The sequence below is a fragment of the Brassica napus genome, chromosome C6, assembly GCF_020379485.1.
Source record: "Brassica napus cultivar Da-Ae chromosome C6, Da-Ae, whole genome shotgun sequence".
Classification (NCBI taxonomy): domain Eukaryota; kingdom Viridiplantae; phylum Streptophyta; class Magnoliopsida; order Brassicales; family Brassicaceae; genus Brassica; species Brassica napus.
In genome coordinates this window covers 27,508,784-27,528,316 of record NC_063449.1, presented here as the reverse complement: position 1 = coordinate 27,528,316, position 19,533 = coordinate 27,508,784, and the positions used below count along the sequence as shown (strand labels likewise).

Here is a 19,533-nt window from a genome sequence, read left to right as displayed (position 1 = left end):
TATATCACACAACACATGATAAAGAAAATTCCTAAGAATTCGAGTTCATGTTTCTTTACAAAGATCTACATTATTTGTTTTTCTTTACGTTTCAGATACTCCATTACCATCCACTTATATTGTAGATTAAGAGAATTCTTAAAATTAACAAGCAAAATAGATTTTATCAAATATAATCCATTTTCACCTAAAATTTTCTAAAGACAAAAATCACTGTCATACACATTTTTTATGAATGCAAACCTAAAACACAAACCATAAAATTATATAAAAAATAATAATCTAGATCACAAGTAATGTATATCCCGCCCATTGCTTAAAATAATCTATTTATTCCCTTTTTTTAAAAAAAAATTGCAGGGTTATATAAACTTGACAAAGTAGCTAACCGGATGTCCACCAGAGTTGCACCTCAATCTCGATCTTCGATCCGTTAAAATTAAAATAATAGAGGGTGTTTCAAATATGGACGTGAGGTCCATGCTTATGCAATTATATTTTAATTCAATAAATCAGCAGAAAACAATTATCACAAAAAAAATTTTAGTAAAGATCAAATATTTTTTTTCTGTAAAGAAGAATAATCTTTTTCCTCATAACCAGCTAACCAAAATCTATGTAAAGAAGAATAATATTTTTCCTCAAATCTGTTTCATGGTGTAACAATACATCTCATTATAACTTTTTAAAAAAATTAAACTGTTTTTACATTTCATGAAAAGAATATTTAGTAAAGATCAATTAATTTTTAAATTTGAAAATTATCACTAAAATGTAATGTATTTAGAAAAACTGAATAACTGATCTACTATCTAACTCAATAGTTAAAAAATCATCTTCAGTATTAATTCAATAATATAAGGGAAAATGCCACAAATACCACATTCATAGTACCACTTTTCATGTTTACACTAATCACTTTTACTCTCACTTTTAATGAAGAATAAAAGACACTTATACCTCTAGGATTAATTAATCTAGACTTAGGGTTTAGAGTTGAGGGGTGGGTAGGGTTTTTTGAAATGGAAAATTTATGATTCTAATAGATATATAAATAAATACTTAAAAAATCTAAAAAAAAAATAAAATAATAGTTTCAAACATAATTTCAATTTTCAAAAAGAAAAAAAATTTCGAAAAAACAAATTAAAAAAAAAATTATAAAAAAGTTATAATTTGAAGAAGTTTAATTCGAAAACATAAAAAAATATTTTTATTTTTATTTTTTAATTATTTAAATAATGATTTATTATATATATATAAGAGTCTTTTATCACTTAATGAAAAATGTATTTTTGAAAATGTCCTTTAGTGGTGGTAAAGATGAAAAGTGGTACTATGAAAGTGGTAAACATAAAATTTCCCCATAATATAACTAGCTAATCAAAATCTATGTAAAGAAGAGTAATCTTTTTCCTCATTATAACTTTTTAAAATGTAAACTGTTTTTAACTCTTTGTTTTATATTATTTAAATATATTAACATAATATGTAATAGTTTATAAATACTTTTTATATTAATGGTATATTGTTAGCTTAGCCAAAATTTTAATTTTAACATATTCGTAAGAAAAATATATTAGTATAAACTAATAATATAATCCACAACTTGAAAACAGATAAAATTTTCATAAAAACATGACGTTCTATTTATGATCATATTTTTCTCACGTTGTATTGAATAAGGCACAAGAAAAATGAAAAAAAGTCAATTCTCTCTATTTTTCCCTCTTTTTGGATCACTAAACTCAGAAAATTGACAAAATGATGGATAGCCAAATTTAGTAATAAATAAATAATCAATTTATATTTTTCCTAAAATATAAAGTTTATCCACCCGCCCGTAGGGCGGGGCCGAACCCTAGTCTATACTAATAAAATGGAGCTTTAGAGGCTCCAAAGAGCGTCCACATCAGCGGAAAAAAATTCTTTCGAAAGATGACACGTGGCATAAAATATAGTTTTACATTTTAATATTACTAATTTTCGAAAATTATAAATAATATGTAAACATACAACATAAAAAATGGAAACACTACTTTAAACATATGTAAAATTACCATTTTTCACTTAAAAAAAAACAGCTTATCTCCATAATGTAACATTACCGTTTTATAAAAAAAAACAAAAAACATTATATACAATTTCGAAAATAATAAATATATGTAAACATACAACATAATAAATGGAAATACTACATTAAACATATGTAAGATTACCATTTTACATTTTTATTTTTAATACATTTTAATATTACTAATTTTCGAAAATTATAAATAATATGTAAACATACAACATAAAAAATGGAAAAACTACTTTAAACATATGTAAAATTACCATTTTTCACTTAAAAAAAAAAGACGGCTTATCTCCATAATGTAACATTACCGTTTTATAAAAAAAAATAAAAAACATTATATATAATTTCGAAAATAATAAATATATGTAAACATACAACATAATATATGGAAATACTACATTAAACATATGTAAGATTACCATTTTACATTTTTATTTTTAAAAAATAATATGTAAACATACAAGATAAAAAATGGAAAAACTATATTAAACATATGTAAGATTACCATAAGTAAATATACAATATAAAAATATTACATTAAACATTAATTATAATATTACAATAAGTAAATATAAAAATCTATGCTAACAAAATAGACCTTTTGAGGCTCCATGGAACGTCCACATCAGCGAAAAAATATTTTCCCGAAAGATGACACGTGGCATTATTATTTCAAAATAGAAAATAAATAATAAGTAAATTTGCAATATACGAAAAAATAAATAATAAGTAAATAAACAATATAAGAAATAGAAACATTGCATTAAACAATAATAAGTAAATATACAATATAAGAAAAATAAATAATAAGTAAATATATAATTAAGAAATAAAAAAACTAAATTAAACATATATTTTAAAAATGTATAGTATAATAAATAATAACTAAATACACAATATAAGAAATAGAAATATTATATTAAATATTTATCGTAATATTAGAATATTATATTAAACATCTATCGTAATATTACAATTTGATATAAAAGCAAAACAGTTAGATAAGTAAATATACCGTATAAGAAATAGAAACACTACATTAAACATCTATCTAAAAAATGTATAGTATTACATTTTTATTATTTCCAAATATTTTATAAATAAATATACAATATAACTAAAACAAGCATACAATATATGTAAAAGAAGTATACAATATAAGAAATATAAATATCACATTAAACCTCTATCAAAATACTATTATTTGGTATAAAAGGAAGAAAATTAAAATAAATAAATATACAATATAAGAAAAAATAAACAATAGGTAAAATACAATTAAGAAATTAAAAACTAAATTAAACATCTCTCTGAAAAAAATGTTTAGTAAAATGAATAATAAGTAAATATACAATTTAACAAATAGAAATATTATATTAAACATCTATAGTAACATTAGAATTAATAAATATACAATATAAGAAAAAATACACAATAAGTAAATATACAATATTATAACTGAAAAAACTAAATTAAACATCAATATGAAGAATGTATAGTAAAATAAATAATAATTAAGTATATTTTTTTTACAACAATAATTAAGTATAAGAAATAAAAATATTACATTAAGCATCTATCATAATATTAGAATTAAAAAAAGTAAATATACAATATAAAAAAAATAATAAGTAAATACACAATATAAGAAATAAAAACTAATATCAAACATCTATCTGAAAAATGTAGTTTTTACATTTTTATTATTTACAAATACTTTTATAAGTAAATATATATACAATATAGGAAGAAATAAATAGTAAGTAAATATACATTATACGAGATAGAAATGTTATATATTATAATAAGTAAAAATATAAGAAAAATAAATAATTAGAAAATATTGTATATAAAAAATAAAAATATTACATTAAATATATTTCATAATATTATCATTGATATAAAATCAAGAAATTTAGAAAAATTAAATATACAAAATAATAAAAGATAAATAGTAAGTAAATATACAATATAAAAATTATACATCTATCTCAAATAAATAATAAACAAATATACAATATAAGACATAGAAATATTACATTAAATATCTATTGTAATTTTACCATTTGATATAAAAACAAGAAAATTAGAATAAATAAATATACAATATAGAGAAACTCCTTAAGATGGTCAATTTAAGTTTATGTCACAAAATAGCCTTAATGAGAAAAATGACCAAAAGAAATTTTATTAGAGAGTAAAAATACATTTATACCGTAGAGTTAACTGATCTAGATTTTTGACGATAAGATTTCAAATTAAAAAAAAAATTAAAATTAAAATTTTCAAAATAAAAAATGGATATTTTGGTCATTTTACTTATTCAAGGTTGTTTTTGTGACAAAAAATTAGAAAAAAAATATTTGAGAGAGTTGCCCTACAATATAAGAAAAACTAAATAATAAGTAAATATACAATATAAGAAATGAAAAACTATATTAAACATTTATCTGAAAAAAATATAGTTTTCTGTTTTTTTCAAAGAAATATATATTCACACAAACATATAATTCAGAATTTTGTTGTTGTTCAGAATACAATGTAAAAAAAATATTATATAGTTAACATTTGAAAATCAAAATAGCTCCGTGCGTAGCGCGTATTAACTCCTAGTCTATATAATGAGGCACTTTTCTCTCTTCTGAGAGTGTCCACGTGGACATGTTTTAAAATTTGTGGGTCCCACTTTCTTATCGGTTTGGTTTGTTCTTCTGATCATTATTAAGTTCTTGCGTTTGGTTTGATTATTTTGTCGATATGATTTTGGTTTTCTCCGTTGGTTTGATTAATCCAAACTCTGCGTTTTGTGTTCATTGTTATCGCTCTTAGAATCTTCGCCCTCGCCGTTTGAAAACACAATTGCTTCTTCTCTCAACTCTGACTTCATGGGAATCACTCTACTTTTCCTTGATGAGAAGGTATTCTATCCACAAGCATCTTAATTTTTTTTACTATTAAATCTTAGTTTACAGAAAAATAATCAGTCTTTCAACTGTTTGCATTCCCTCATCGTTTCACATTATATATATACCTTCATCACGATAAGCTTCTATTCATCATTCCCAAAAAAATAATAACAGCTGGCAAAGATGGCTTTCTGCAGTATGTATGACCCACTTAGGTGTTGACCAGCTCCTCCTTCATCTGGAGTTAACCGAGAGTTTCGTTTAGCTATATTTTGACAAGTTTGTCTCCAGTTTCTTCATTAATAATTTGTTTGATTTTGTGTAGTTTTATGGTTGTGAGGATCCCATCTCAACTATTAATATTGTATTTCATCCGCAAAAGTTGAGAACAAAAGAGACAACGAACCAGCTGCGTGAGCCTGATTCAAAGAGGTTGATTGACGTAATTGCTGCTAATGGTGTTCTGTTCATAATGGCAGCGCTCCGAATAGAAAGGTACAAGTTCCGTTTGCTAACAAATGTATAATGTGATTGGTGGTCATCTATAGTAGTCACTCTTATTGTCCATCCAGGAAGCTAGCATCTGGCTTCGTGTTTTTTTTTATGGATTTGCCATTATATCATCTGCAGAACCAGGAAGATTGGCAGGTTATTAGATTAATTGCATTATTCTCGAAAAAGAGCCTTACAATAGGACACAAATAATATTTTAGATTTTATTTTAGTTAGCAGTTCCATCCTCAACTCAACATCTTTATCAGTAGGTTCACTTGCGGTTGGTTGCAGAGACTGGAAAATCATCATTTTCCATTGCATGCGTTGGTAGGCTCAAGTTTATCTCTTGATGTGCACAGCCTTCATGAAATCCGCTGAAGCAGACTTCCTGTGTGCAGGTGAGCTCTTTTCCCATCTTCTTCTTGGGCTTCTTAAAGGAGACAAATTACTCAGGAAGGGAGAGAATTGTTCACAGGCCTCAACTTCTAAAGCTACAGAATATCACCTTGGCTGAGCTTAATATATTCGTTTTGAATAAACATATAATAAACATTTCGCCATAAGTAAATGGAACGACTAATGTGTACCTTTCTAAACTCCCAACGCTGCAGGCCGTTGAGTTCCTATGCACAGGGGCAGTTGTTGGCATTTATACAGCGAATGGATGGTCCAAAACTGCAATGTTGGAGTTTGAGGTAATATATTTACAACATATTATTATTCATCCTTCCATCTTCTTTGATAGTTAATCCTTATTATTATTATACGTCACCCTATGAAATTGTAAATGCGAGCTAGGTACCGTGTCCAGATGACCGTCTCCTTAGCATCTGACTCTGCTGAGTTTGTAGCTTTCGACTCTGATATAAGTAAGCTGACTAATATCAGAGCTGCAGAGATCTCTCAACAAATGGTAATCTTGAACAACTTGCTCTCAATTCTCTGTCTTTATCATTCGTAAACATAAAATTCAAGTACCTGAAATATTATTCGTCTCCAGAAAACGCAGGTCTCCGAGACCCCCCAGAGTTGGGCCTTGCCACAATGCATAGAGGGCATTGTTGGTCGCACCTTCCAGTTGAAGTTCTCTCGGCTCAAATTCTTATATAAACATCAGAGTTTCACTGTATCTCGCATTTACGATACTCACCGGTGTCGACCACAACCAGTTTTGAGAACCAAGTAAGCCCATTAATTTATTTAAGCCTTGTCCAGAAACTACGAATGATTGTTATCATTGTTTGACATTGTTAATGGGCTAGGGTGGTGATAACAACCCTGGTGATGATATGCCTGGTGGTGGAGCTGTTAAAATATGCCATCCAGCTGAGAACAGAAGGGACTTGGACATTAGATGCAACATTGCTGATGGGAATGTTGCTGGGCAAACATCTGCTCCAAATGGATGAAATGAGGCACCTGTAGCTGAACAGAAAACATGAGAGGAAAGGCGCTCGACAAAGAAGAAGAGAAACGATGAAATTATCAAGTTCTAAGAGTGATTGACTATGAAGTTACGCTCACTGAAACCTTGCATTCCAGGCTTTTGAAAATTTTCTCACATTTCATAAGATAAAGACTATTATTTTCCTAAAACGGTGTCATTTCTTTTTTTGGTTATTATGATTTTTTTATTTGACTCAGAGTTTCCTTTGTAGGGTTGAGAATAATAAGTAATTTACTTTGAACAACAAAAAATTTGGAGAGTCAATAACAACACCAGCACAAAACTTCAAAAACACTTCATCACCTCTAGGGATGGCAATCAAGGACCTGGACCGCGGGTCTGGCCCGTAAAGGCTTGCTGTGGGGCGGGATTAGGCCTCCATTTAGTAAACCCGCAAAATCGCGGGCCTCGCGGGACGGGTCGAAAGCGAGACGGATCGAAAGTGGGACGGTTCAAAAGCGGGATGAGCTTAACTTGCGGGATTTTGAAGACCCGCAGCCCTAAGTCCCTATTTCTGCTTTCGCCTAAAACATTTAGAGAGAGAGAGAGAGAGAGATGAGATGATTCGACGTTATGTAGCTCCGGTGATGGTGGTTTTAGGGTCGATGATGCTTCCGGTCTCCCAAGTGCCTTCAATCTGCACCGATGGAGCTTCTTCGAGTCATCATAAGAAGTTTGAAAACTCACTTTCCACCGAAGAAGAAGATCTAGTACTCCCGCCATGAGTTCTTCATAGTTTTGCCTATATGTATTTGTTCACATTATCATACATTTTGGAGTTTTAGGCTTCAATATATCTTTAACTGACTTCTATTATTCTTATTTGCAGAAGATGAAGTTGATGGTGAAGAAGATAAATTTCCATCTTTTTATCGCTTGTTTGTGATAAAGATGAAGAACAAGAAGTGTGATTGGTGTTTTTTTTAATCTATTTTTGGGATTCGCATCTTTGATTTGGTGTTGGTTTTATTTAATTTTGGATTCAGAAAACTAAAGCATTTGTTATGAACTTATGAGTTATATAATATTTGGATTCAACAACTAAAGTACTGTTTATTTTAAAAATGTTTGGAGTCTAACAAAAGTAAATAAACTAGTGTTTTGATCCAACTAAAATATTCAACTAACAAGGGTATTGCCTTATCCAGTTCAATCTTCGACTAAACTCACTTACTGATGCGTCATGAAACTGATAAAGCATCATGAATCATGTTTTGAAGCGTTCAGGAGCCATATGTCTGTTTGTAATTATATGTCCCGCGGGCCGATCCGCAAAGGCTTACATGTTTTGCGGTACGGGTTTGATCAGCCATTTTGAGGACCGCAGCCCGCGCGGGCCTGACCCGCCGTGACCCGCTCGAAGACGATCCCGCTGCGGTACGGGACGAGACGGATCAACCTGTTTGACATTCCTAATCACCTCCATAGATTTAGATAGAGCAACAACTAGGGATGTTTAAATGGGCCAAAGCCGACGGGCATAACGGGCTGTGTTTAAACGGGTAGAACCCGTACCCGTTTATTTGTATGTAAAGAGTTAACGGGTTCACACAGGGTCGACCCGTTAAAGAGGATTTATTCAACGGGTTTACCCGCGAACAAAAGGGTGCCCATTTAATTTTTTTTTCTTTTCAACGACGTCGTATTAACTTAGGTTTTTTTTTATCTCAAAATTTAGAATCTTTCTGCCGTCAATTTTCTTCTCCTCTTAGCTGTGTGTCGATGAAACTGAGAAACATGACATGAATCGAAATTGAGAAACAACAATCTTGTGGGTCTCTTCGTTTTCTTCACTAAGAGAAGGTTAACATCTAATTTCTTCATTATTTTTTCATGTTCTGTCTTTTCAGCTTTTCCTAATTTTGATTCTGGGTTGCAGGCTGCTTTGGTTCAACGGTTCGTTTTTGCTGTGACCTGTGAGCGTATGTGCTGTGAGCCTGTGAGCGTCCTAAATCCTATTACTTCAAGTCTTCAAGTGAGTTTCTTTGTTTCGTTTTGGTTAGCCTCTAATTCTCTTGCTGTTTGATTTCCTGCAATGTGTAGTTAGTGACTAAATTTATAATCTTTATGTTGTGTTTCCTGGTTTTACAGAGCTTACACTTATTGGTTTGTACTCTTTCTTGCGTTTTGGTTTGACATATTTTCAGATAACAACAAGATGGAGAAAGGGGTTGGTTTGAGATTAAAGGAGGAGGATGAAGTTGGTTTCTATCTTGTTTTCCTATGGTTTAGTTTTCTTTTTTTTTTTTTTTTTTTGAGAAAGGGCTTTGGTTCAGTTTTCTTACGAAGCAAACTTTATGTATTTTCAGATTCTCTATGGTGTAGTCTTTCACTTTCTAAGTTTCAGATTTTATTTTTAGCAAAAAAAAAAAAAGTTTCAGATTTTATGTACTTGCAGATTTTAAATATTTATTATAGACACAAATCAGGTTTATTTGATCAAAAAAAAAAAAGACACAAATCAGGTTTATTACATATTAAGATAACTAAAAAATGAAAGAAACAATAACATTACATAAAATAAATAATTAAAACAGAGATAAAGTTATTACATAAAATAGTTTCTTAAGATTTAGTAAATCTGATTTACATGGCAAAAAAAAAAACAAATCTGTATTTAAAAGTTAATTAAACTGTAGTTGGAAAAAAAATAAACGGGCACACGAGCCTAAACGGACACACGGGTCTAAACGGGCATCTCCATGTAAAACAGACTCACAGTTAACGGGCTTAAACGGGTTTGCTGGTTAAACGGGCATGTGTTCACGGGCTTTAAACGGGCATGAGTATAAACGAGTAGGATTTAAACGGGCTCGGGTAGCCCGTTTTAACATCCCTAGCAACAACTTACGTCAACGACCCTGCACTTGCGCGGAGCTACGCCCCTAGTAATTTATAATGACAAAGTAATGAAGATTCAGTATTTTTGTACTTTCCTTTGTCCTATGATTTAGTCTAGTAATTACAAAAGTTTATGAGTTAGTCTAGTAATTCCATGTATAATTTGAGTCATTATAAGTAATTTCTCTTTTTTTTTGGTAAAAATGTTAAGATATTATTACCAATTTTTCAATTTTTGACAGAAATACAAAAGAAACGAGAAGCGGATGAAACAAAGGTAGAACTAAACAAAGACTCGACTTAGACTGATTTGGGTAGACACAACAAGTAGACACAGCTTACCACTGGCCTCGCCTAGTCGAAACAACCCGCTTGCCGCAGAAGGAGAAGCCACAGTGAAACCAAGAGTCAGAACCCGGTAGAAATTGGTTTGCCCGATGATCCGCTCTTTATGATAAGACTCCCCCAAAAACAGCTCGCATATGTCCTTCTAAACTACAACCAAGACTGTCAGACAGCAAAAAACTGCGGCCAAGCACCAGCAAAGACAAGGACAAGCAAACAGAACAAGCCTCCAAGGAAAGCATAAGTCGAGGAACCGTACCACCTAAAGACCCGAACACCTTATTCGAACAAAACAGGCTGCGAAAAGGCACTAACAATAACGAACACCAGAACCTGCAATAGAGAACAACAAAGTTATACCTGCTCACACCATTGGCAACTCAGGCACATGGATGAACAGAGTCGAAACAAGTCTCCATCGCCGAAGGAGAGACAGATGACACCCTGACGCTTCAAATCAACGTCTTGCCCCGAAGGCAGAGAACCTGACTCCGGTCTCCATTGCACTTTGTTTGGAAAAACCGGAGAACACGACAATGAAGAATGGCCCACGAAAAAGGACTGAGAGCTCGAGACCTCAGAAGAGGCAGAGACGGCTGGACACAAGAGATGAGACACAACAACAAAGAGAGAGCAACCACCAAACCAGAAGTTTGAAAAAGCCATAGACGACAAACCAACCATCCGGGAAGAAGTTGCAGACATGGAGTCACAGAAGCTCGACAACCACACAACCATCAGACCTCTGTGCATGAACCGATAGAAGAAATATATCACCTCCCTTGAGCCAAGATCGAACCCCCTTCCGATGCGAGTCGCCAAGCAAGGGAAAGGAAGAAAGCCAGGACTCCTCTCCACGACGAAGACTACTTCGGAAAAAGCACTTACCGAACTGGAGGAGTGATATCTTGCATATTTGAATTGTTTTAAGCTTCCATTTTGTACATAATGATCATATAGATTAGGAGTTTAGCATCTTTAGGATCCATTTTGCATTCATATGTCTTAATCAGGTAATGGAGTATCCTATGGAGCAATCAGAGGTATTTAGAAGCATTGTGATCCAAAAAGAGATGAAGAATGGAGATTGATCAATCATAAGGCGATCGATGCGGGTAGCAGCACCCCGAGTCAACTGACCCGCGTCACCGAAAGATCAACTCGAGAAGCCACGCGGGAAGGATCACGCGGGGTCGAGTACCCGCTCGCACGGACTAGAAGAATCATCGCGGTCCGACGCGGGGAAGGCGACGCGGGTGATCCACATCTTCCCCTACCCGCATTGCCGAAGTGTTTGTCGAGGAGTCACGCGGGTGAAGCAGCGCGGGATCACTCACCCGCTCGCACGAAGAAAGAGCATCGTCGAAGGTCCAACGCGGGGAGGATGACGCGGGTTGGTGTCGATCGTCTCAACCCACGTCACGAAGAGAAGGAATTGATAGAGTCACGCGGGACGGAGCCACGCGGGATCACCTACCCACGCGCATGACAGAGAAGTCTCGACGACGGTCCGACGCAGGTTGGCTGACGCGGGATGTGCCCGTCCATTTCTACCCGCGTCGACGCGTTATCTTATTCGAAATGTTAATGTTTTTTAAGGGCTTTTATGACTTTTTAATGAAAACCATTAGGTTTTCCAAAGACATATAAATACTCTTGTAATCCTAAAGTTAGGGGAGCTGGTTTTTTCTCTCCAATCACAAAGAACTTTTAGGTGAAAGATCTTATCTTGATCATTTTCTCTTGTGATTGCTTGATTATTGGGATCACTAATCATGATTAGCACCAAATCATCATTGATTCTTGGGCTCATCATGAAGAGTAGTGAGTAGTCATCTTTGGATTCATGGGTTAGGGAGACTAAGGGTGATTAAGCTAGATCTAAGGTGTTTTAGTATAGATCCATCTTGTACCTTGCTAGTAGAGTGCTTTTAATGCAACTCTAGAGTTGGCCTCTCTAAAGTTGAGCTCTTGGCATTTCATGCCTGAAAGGTGTTTGATGAAATGCCTGAACCAACTCTCATAAGCTTTTAACATTATTTACCAAAGAGATTTGTTGTTAAAGGTGTTAAGATGGCTAGTAGACTTGAGATTAATGATTACTTAGATAACATTCAACCAAAGAGATTTGATGCTTGAGTTATCTTAGTAAATGAACATTCATCTAGAGATAGAGTTTGTTTAAGATGGTGTCTAGGTTTAAGGTAGTAAGATTGGTTGAAAGTTAACACCTTTAGATTGAAACTTGATCACCCAAGGTCAATTCCTTTAGCCCATGATTTCTCTTATCTCATAAGAAAGAAAGCTTTGTCCTTTATTGCAATTTAGTAGCATTCTAGTTAAAAAATCATCTCACCAATTGATAGCACTTAGATTAAATACGGTCTTGCATTCCCTTTGCTTTAGAATCAGTTAGAATTGGTTTGACATCTTTTATTCTACGACATTTGATCAGGAGCCTTGAAACTCCTATCATCAAGGAGTGAGATGCCGACGGACCCACCTGCCAACAACACGGAAAGCTTCGAAAGGACCGAGAAGGAGTAAACCTAGATCCACCGAAACGTTCACCCTAAAAGCCGACTCCGGCAGCCCAAGAACCCTCACCGCCGTGCCAAAACTCCAGAACAGAAGTCCCAAGCTACGGATCTAAACTTCCCCGGAGCAAATCTAGAGAAACCGAACCGGAGCACCGCCCACGGAACCGAGCAAAACGACAATGACAAAGAAAAAGGGCAAACCAGAGCAAATTACAAAAATGAAGAGGAGAGGAAGCTGCCTCCGGTGATCACGCGCGCCACCGCCGGTGGCCGGAGCTGAACAGACTCGAGAAAACTTCGACGGCTTGGAGATAAGGTAGAGAGTAAAGAGTTTTTTTTTGATTCGTGTTCGCAGTAAGTGCCGTGTATACTTCAATTTATCTTCTATATATATTCGACCATAATGTACATATATGAATGTGTATAACATTATGTATTATATATTTATATTGTACGTATCAGTGTATCACGTCTGTTATGGTTGGTAATAGAATTGGCTACGAAGTCTACACATCTATCTCTCAATTCTAAAGAAGCAATGGACGTTGGGAGAGTAAGTACGTTGCCAAATTGGAAATGCCAAAAATGATGGTATGTACCTTCCTCTTTGATTGAGACTTTACCATTACACCATACCTTACGCACCAAGAAGTGATGAAAGCGATTTAAAATTTTAAACCATTTTCCAATTTTCTAGTATTTGTGTTCTTAACTTTTTATTTGTTATCAGCTTGAATGTGTGAATCGTTGCTTATTTCATGTGCTGCGAATTTAACTATCAATCTGAGATTTTTCTTAACACTTAAATTAAGTTTCATAATCTTTTAAATTTAAGAGTGGTAAAATCAAAATACATAAAGCTTCCATCCTTTAAAAGAAATTGCCATTAAAAAAGAAATTCAAAAAGCTTTCATTCTTCGATAGTTCGATATACACTCATTGTTCGTGAAAAGTCAGGAAGCTGATATAACCCATTCATGTCATTAACTACTGATAATGAAAGACGACTCATTATTGATTTTATTTTCAATTTATTTAATTGAACAATTTATTTTCAATTTATTTAGTTGATACGCTTATCTCTTCTCCTCCTGATTTCCAGCTTCTTCAGCTTCTTGAGTGTCTTGTTGTTTATGATTTTACTTATGTTTTGTATAATCACTGTGTTTGTTTGGGTTAGTTTCCGGGGAATTATCTTCTTTCCGCCGGCTTTAGTTTCCAGGGATTGTCCTTCATCCGCTGGCTTTGTTTCCGGGGGTTTTGGTTAAACTCACCGACTCTGTATCAATCTGTATGTTTCTCACTTTGATGAATATAATCTTCTAGTGTTAAAAAAAATCTATACTATATTAAAAGGGATATATGAGCTCCATTGAGCCTATCCACCTCAGCATGGAAAATCATCCAATAGGATGAGTTCTTTTTGCCATGTCATTCGTTCATTCACACAACACAAGGACCTCTCTGTTTCGTCTTCCTCCCATTACACCACTTCCGATTCTCCTTCGCTTCCACATCTAAGTCTCATAAAGTTCATTTGCTTATCATAAAGTCTCATCTAGCATCGAGCGAATCATCTTTCACGTTTCAATCGAATCCACGCGGTGTTTCTGGTTCAGCCTCGAGATCGAACCGGAAACCGCCGTTGAAGATCGAGCCGCCGAACAGAACCGAGTGGATCCAATTAGCAACCGCAAATCCCCAGCCAGAGCAGCTTCCCGTACATGTGTCCGCGGAAGAGAAGATGCATTACAGAGGAGTGAGGATGAGGCCGTGGGTGAAATTCGCGGCGGAGATCCGAGATCCGAACCGTCGGGGAACTAGGGTTTCGCTCGGGACGTTTGACACGAAGATCGAAGCCGCTAGGGCTTACGACCAAGCAGCGTTTAAACTTCGAGGGTCTAAGGCCATTGTGAATTTCCCGCTTGAGGTAGGGACGTGGAATCAACACGCTGACGTTGGACAGAACAAACGGAAGCGAGACGGAGAGGAAGAACATACTTTTACGACAACCCGTTGCACCGGAGAAACCGTTCTCTCCAACCACCACCTTTCCCCGCCGATCTCGCCGACGTCCATCGCTCATCTCGCGAGAAAGCAAACAATCGGATCTTTACTTTCTTACTCAACCTATATTAAGAGGCTTGAGGTCCGCCAATTCATATAATGAGATTAATAGCCATTTTATGTTGTTTGCTAATATGAAAAATGTCTCTTTAGGCATTACATCATCCATTCACAGCTCCTAGGCCTGAATATATGGATGACTTACCTTCTGCACGAGCTCTTGCCTATGACATGGTCTATAATGGCGTCGAGGTACATAAACAGCTTGGCCATTTTACTTTTTCATGGAACAATGTTTTTGGAGATTGTTTTGATACACTGTCTTGATGTATACTAGATTGGTGGAGGAAGTTTAAGGATATATAAGCGGGATGTCCAAGAAAAGGTTCTAGAGATCATTGGCATCTCAAGAGGTTAGAATCACTTTGTTTGATTGATTATTACAGAAAAGCCTTTTCTCATGCTGTTTTCTACAAACAGGCTGAAGCAAAGTTTGGCTATCTTCTGGAGGCTCTTGACATGGGTGCTCCTCCTCATGGTATGTCAATAACTTGATGCCACTCTTGTGATGATGATGATGATGATGATGAACAAGATTGTTCAAGCATGGTTGATGAGCATCTGGTATATTGTTTGCAGGTGGAATTGCTAATGGATTAGATAGGATGGTAATGATGCTGGCAGGTGCGAGTTCCATAAGGGATGTAATAGCTTTCCCAAAGACAACCACTGCGCAATGTGCACTAACCAGAACTCCCTCGGAAGTCGATCCAAAGCAGCTCCAAGATCTCTCCATCCGCACCAACTAATAGCGATCTCATCACAAGCATCATTTATGTCTTTAATGCTATGAGAAGAGGAGTAAGTAGAGATGTGGTAGTGGTATATCTCACCTTTACTAACCTGGTTCATGTGATTGATTACACATGAAACTCATCACTTGCATCAAATTCTCTTTACTTTTTTTGGTTTTGTTTTATTATTCTCACAAAGTCTTCTTGCAGACTAAGGTATTGGTTTAGAGCAAAGGGAAAGCTTTCTGATGACCAAGCCTTGCATCGGTAAGTACCTCCACCATCTACTTCATATGTGTAAATCACCTGAACCATAGCTATTATTCGTTTGGTAACATCCCTCTCAGCGTCTAAAAAAAGCAACAGTCACTGGAGACGAGTGAACTGATGGTGTTTATAGGATCATTGATTGATAAATTTAGATCATAGTTGAGACTCTTAAAATATCATCAGACTTTTTAAATAACATTGACAAATCTATAGAATGCTGTTCTTTCTGAAAGTTGGATTTATTTGTGCATAGCAAATTGATAATCTGACAAGCCACGTTGTTATACAGATGTGTTGTGGCATTTGCTTCGGATTTGATATTTGCAAGTATCAGTTTGAACCCTCGCCGTATAGCCGGTGAATTCTTCTTATAACAAATTGCTGACAGAATTCGTAAGTAAATAATAATAGTTGCATCTTCCAATTTCGAATGATAAGTCGTATTGTTCTAAAAAAATTCAAAAGCCTTGCAAAACTTAAGATCAAAAGTCTTGAAGGAACGTAAATTGGAAATTCCTGAAAACACAACAACCATATAAACGATGAATTTTTTTTTTAAATACATAACTCATATATCGTTTTGATAACCTAATAACATAGAAATTAAAATATATTGTAGTATAATTACATATAAACTACAAAATTAAGAATTTCACTATAGATGGGATGAAGCTGCTCTCGACAAATCTGATAAAACTAAAAAAGGTTAGTAATCAATTTTTGAAAAATCATAGATTATTTTTTTCATTGAATTATTTGTATACTATACCAAGAATCGTATTTTAGTATTTGTTTTAACTACATATAATAGAATTAACTAAATATAAATTAACTAAACTTAAAATAAAAATAGATTTGTTTTCTGAAATTATTTTAAGAATATATATGTATATATCTAAAATCTTAGACTTAGATAGATTTTTCTATCTATCTATTTTGGTTACTTATAATTAATAAATTTTTAAAAATAATTGTATAGTTATCAAAAATTAAAAATAATTTTTTAAAATTGTTGATATATAAAATACTAAAGATGTAACGATTAAGTATTTATTTAAGTATAAAATTTTGTTTTTTTTTAAAGTTTAGTTATGAAGTTGTATAATTATATTAAAACAAAACAATATTTCGAAATTGATTATCATATTCGAATATAATTATTTTAGTGATGATGTATGAATTATTATCATAATTTGAAAATTTACTAAAAAAACAATATCAACATGAATTGTAATATATGAGTTATTACCTTAACCAAAATTATAAATTAACATTAAATATAATTATATATGTCATATTTAGCGATATAATGTGTCATCAATATTAATAGCCATGTCAATATTACATAATGCCAATATTCTGCTACATAAACCCCAAATCCCCTAACTCCCGTTAAGTAGCCAAATTCATAAATATACTTATTCGACAAAACGAAAAACTTTAAAATATTTACTAATCCGACCATGCACAAGCATCCATTCCCTATTCCATCGCGATAGGATAACAATGCAACCAACTCCTCAAAAAAAAAAATCAAGCTCTTTTGCAAGAAAAATAAAATAATTTTAACACCTAAAATTTTTTGTTTCCAAACTTCTACAGGGAACACACATAAAAAGAAAAAAGAGGACGTCCACTCGGATCACGCAACAAACCAAAAGGTGTGTCATGACTCCTAAGATATAGTATTTCTTTATTCAAAATCATACCATTTTAAATTATGAATGTATTTCGTAGTCCACCAGATATGCAATCCACCAGCGTTCAAACCAAAGTTTTATGATTATAAGTTTAAGTGAATTATAATAATATATTCTTTTTTTTTTTGTAACTGATAAAATAATATATTATTCACAGTATCTTTTCATAACTAATTGAGTTATCAAACTTGATCGCATAGGTGGCTTTGATAAGTGTGACCTTTATGGTGTACAATTCTTTTCAACCTAAAAACATTATTGTTCCTCAATATATTTCATTCTGCTTGACTGCAACAAAATATTTTCTCATCTGTTTTTCTTCCTTTAAACTAATTTATTATCATCTATTTCATGACATTTTAATCCATCCACCTATGTCAAAAACTTATAGAAAATGTCAACTTCCAAACAAAACATAATTGAACTTAGCAAATAATTTCTTAATAATATTAAAAAATGTTACTTAATAATTTCTTCAACCCTCATTTTCCGCGCGTAGCGCGGACAAAGACTCTAGTAATAATAAGAGAGGTCAGAGACAGCATGCTGGTCCTGCGTAAGAATAAATCAAATCTGTTGACGGAAAAAAAAAATCAAATCTACGAAACTGGACTAAATATGTTACAGTAGAATGGCGTACCCGATAAATTAATAATTAAGCTAAATTAATCAATTTTTACTGTTTCAAATTGGGCCAATTCAAAATACGAAACAAATCGATAAAATAATAAGATAATATATTTTTAAATTTTTTTATGTAACTATATAGTCCCATTAAAATTATAAATTAATCATTTATATATATATATATATATATATATATAATTAATATAAATACAAATAAAACATTGTATTATTTATTTATATTCACAATGAAGTTCAACTCTATTTTTATTAATACTTCAATATATTTTGATACTCCCTCTGTTTTTAATTGTAGGTAGTTTTAGCAAAAAAAAGTTTGTTTCACAATATAAGTAGTTTACTTATTTCAATGTACCTTTTTCATTTATTGGATATTGTGTGACCAATGAAATAATGTTAGATTTTTTACCATATTCAAAAACGCGGCTGCCTAGGCGTTGTTCGGAGGTTGACTGGCCCAAAACTGTGTAGCTAGGCGTTGATCCGCGTTGACCCGCGTTGACCGCCTAATTCCCGCCTAGACCGCCTAAGTTTTTTTTTCGTCGTGTAAAGTTGAAACACAGTTGATTATTTTTTACAGATTTGGCGTAATTATTCATTACTAAATAATTACAATTAGCTATCAAACCCAAAAAAAAACACATAATTACTTTATTTAGGAATTTTTTCGTACCAAACACCCCGTAATCTAGATGTTCGACGAATCAAAAAGAGGCTGTTTAAAATTATATATAAAAAAATATATATAATTATGTCTAGGAACATGTGTCTTCATATTTAAAATTAGCTAAATATATTAGAAATATATTAAACTGTATTTAAAACTAGGCTTCGCGTAATCTCTGAATACTCACCGATTTTTTGGTAATTCGCTAGGTCCGGGGTTGCCGCCCGAATAGCGCCTAGCGTAGTTCCGAACATGGATTTTTTATAATGGTTTAAATTTATTGATTAAATGATACTTTTTTTAAAACTAACAATTTTTTTGATATTAGTGCTTTTAAGTAAAACTATTATATTTTAAACTAGAGAGAGTAATATTTAGTAAAATTATATCTAAATTACATTTAAATTATATGAAACATATTTTGTATACACCAAACAATATAACAAAAATGATATAAAAGTCAAATTTCTAAAATATAATTAATATATATACGACAAAATTAGCTACATTTTCTTATTTCATAAAGAAAACAATTCTAAAAGTATAAAAATCTAAAAAATGAAACTTTTTGAAAATTAATATCTCTATAAATTATGAGTCTATAAATTAATAAAATTTCATAGTCCCACTATTGTAAATTAATAGAGTTTTTACTGATATGGTATGTCGAGTAAATTATTGTATAATAGTACTATACAATAATTATTATAATATTTTGAAATAATGTGTTAAAACT

The 19,533-nt window shown here is 32.7% G+C and overlaps 2 protein-coding genes and 1 long non-coding RNA gene across 7 annotated transcripts; all 3 read left to right on the top strand.

Moving 5' to 3' along the window:
- The first annotated feature begins 4,610 nt into the window (after nt 1-4,610).
- On the top strand, nt 4,611-11,932 carry LOC106432104. Of its 5 annotated transcripts, none has more exons than XR_002659330.2 (9): nt 4,611-4,998; nt 5,312-5,481; nt 5,751-5,879; nt 6,093-6,176; nt 6,280-6,394; nt 6,482-6,663; nt 6,744-8,731; nt 8,808-8,903; nt 9,076-11,932. XR_002659330.2 is itself a non-coding variant. In XM_022704734.2 (7 exons), exons 4-7 carry the CDS (start codon nt 6,049-6,051, stop codon nt 6,904-6,906), a joined length of 588 nt encoding a protein of 195 aa, XP_022560455.1. In that variant the 5' UTR covers nt 4,650-4,998; nt 5,312-5,481; nt 5,773-5,808; nt 5,880-6,048; the 3' UTR covers nt 6,907-7,124. The 5 variants fall into 5 exon arrangements, 3 of the variants coding, with proteins under 3 accessions (XP_022560455.1, XP_022560453.1, XP_048617143.1); XR_002659329.2 differs by having other exon boundaries at nt 4,612-4,998; nt 5,773-5,879; nt 9,076-11,931; XM_022704734.2 differs by lacking the exons at nt 8,808-8,903; nt 9,076-11,932 and having other exon boundaries at nt 4,650-4,998; nt 5,773-5,808; nt 5,880-6,176; nt 6,744-7,124.
- A 2,143-nt stretch (nt 11,933-14,075) lies between these two features.
- LOC106432101 (ethylene-responsive transcription factor 5-like) lies at nt 14,076-14,836 on the top strand. Its single transcript, XM_022704358.2, has one exon. It carries the CDS (start codon nt 14,399-14,401, stop codon nt 14,819-14,821), a length of 423 nt encoding a protein of 140 aa, XP_022560079.2. The 5' UTR covers nt 14,076-14,398; the 3' UTR covers nt 14,822-14,836.
- Nucleotides 14,837-15,183: 347 nt separating this feature from the next.
- LOC106430883 lies at nt 15,184-16,616 on the top strand. Its single transcript, XR_002662234.2, has 3 exons — nt 15,184-15,259; nt 15,361-15,782; nt 16,075-16,616. It is a non-coding gene; the product is annotated as an uncharacterized LOC106430883 (long non-coding RNA).
- The last annotated feature ends 2,917 nt before the right edge of the window (nt 16,617-19,533 follow it).

Bases quoted from the DNA above. Each gene is read 5' to 3' on its own strand.
- LOC106432104 (XM_022704734.2), top strand. From the start codon at position 6,049: ATGGAACGACTAATGTGTACCTTTCTAAACTCCCAACGCTGCAGGCCG. The intron at 6,177-6,279 runs GTAATATATTTA...AATGCGAGCTAG, and splicing joins CTGCAATGTTGGAGTTTGAG to GTACCGTGTCCAGATGACCG. The intron at 6,664-6,743 runs GTAAGCCCATTA...TTAATGGGCTAG, and splicing joins CAACCAGTTTTGAGAACCAA to GGTGGTGATAACAACCCTGG.
- LOC106432101 (XM_022704358.2), top strand. From the start codon at position 14,399: ATGCATTACAGAGGAGTGAGGATGAGGCCGTGGGTGAAATTCGCGGCG.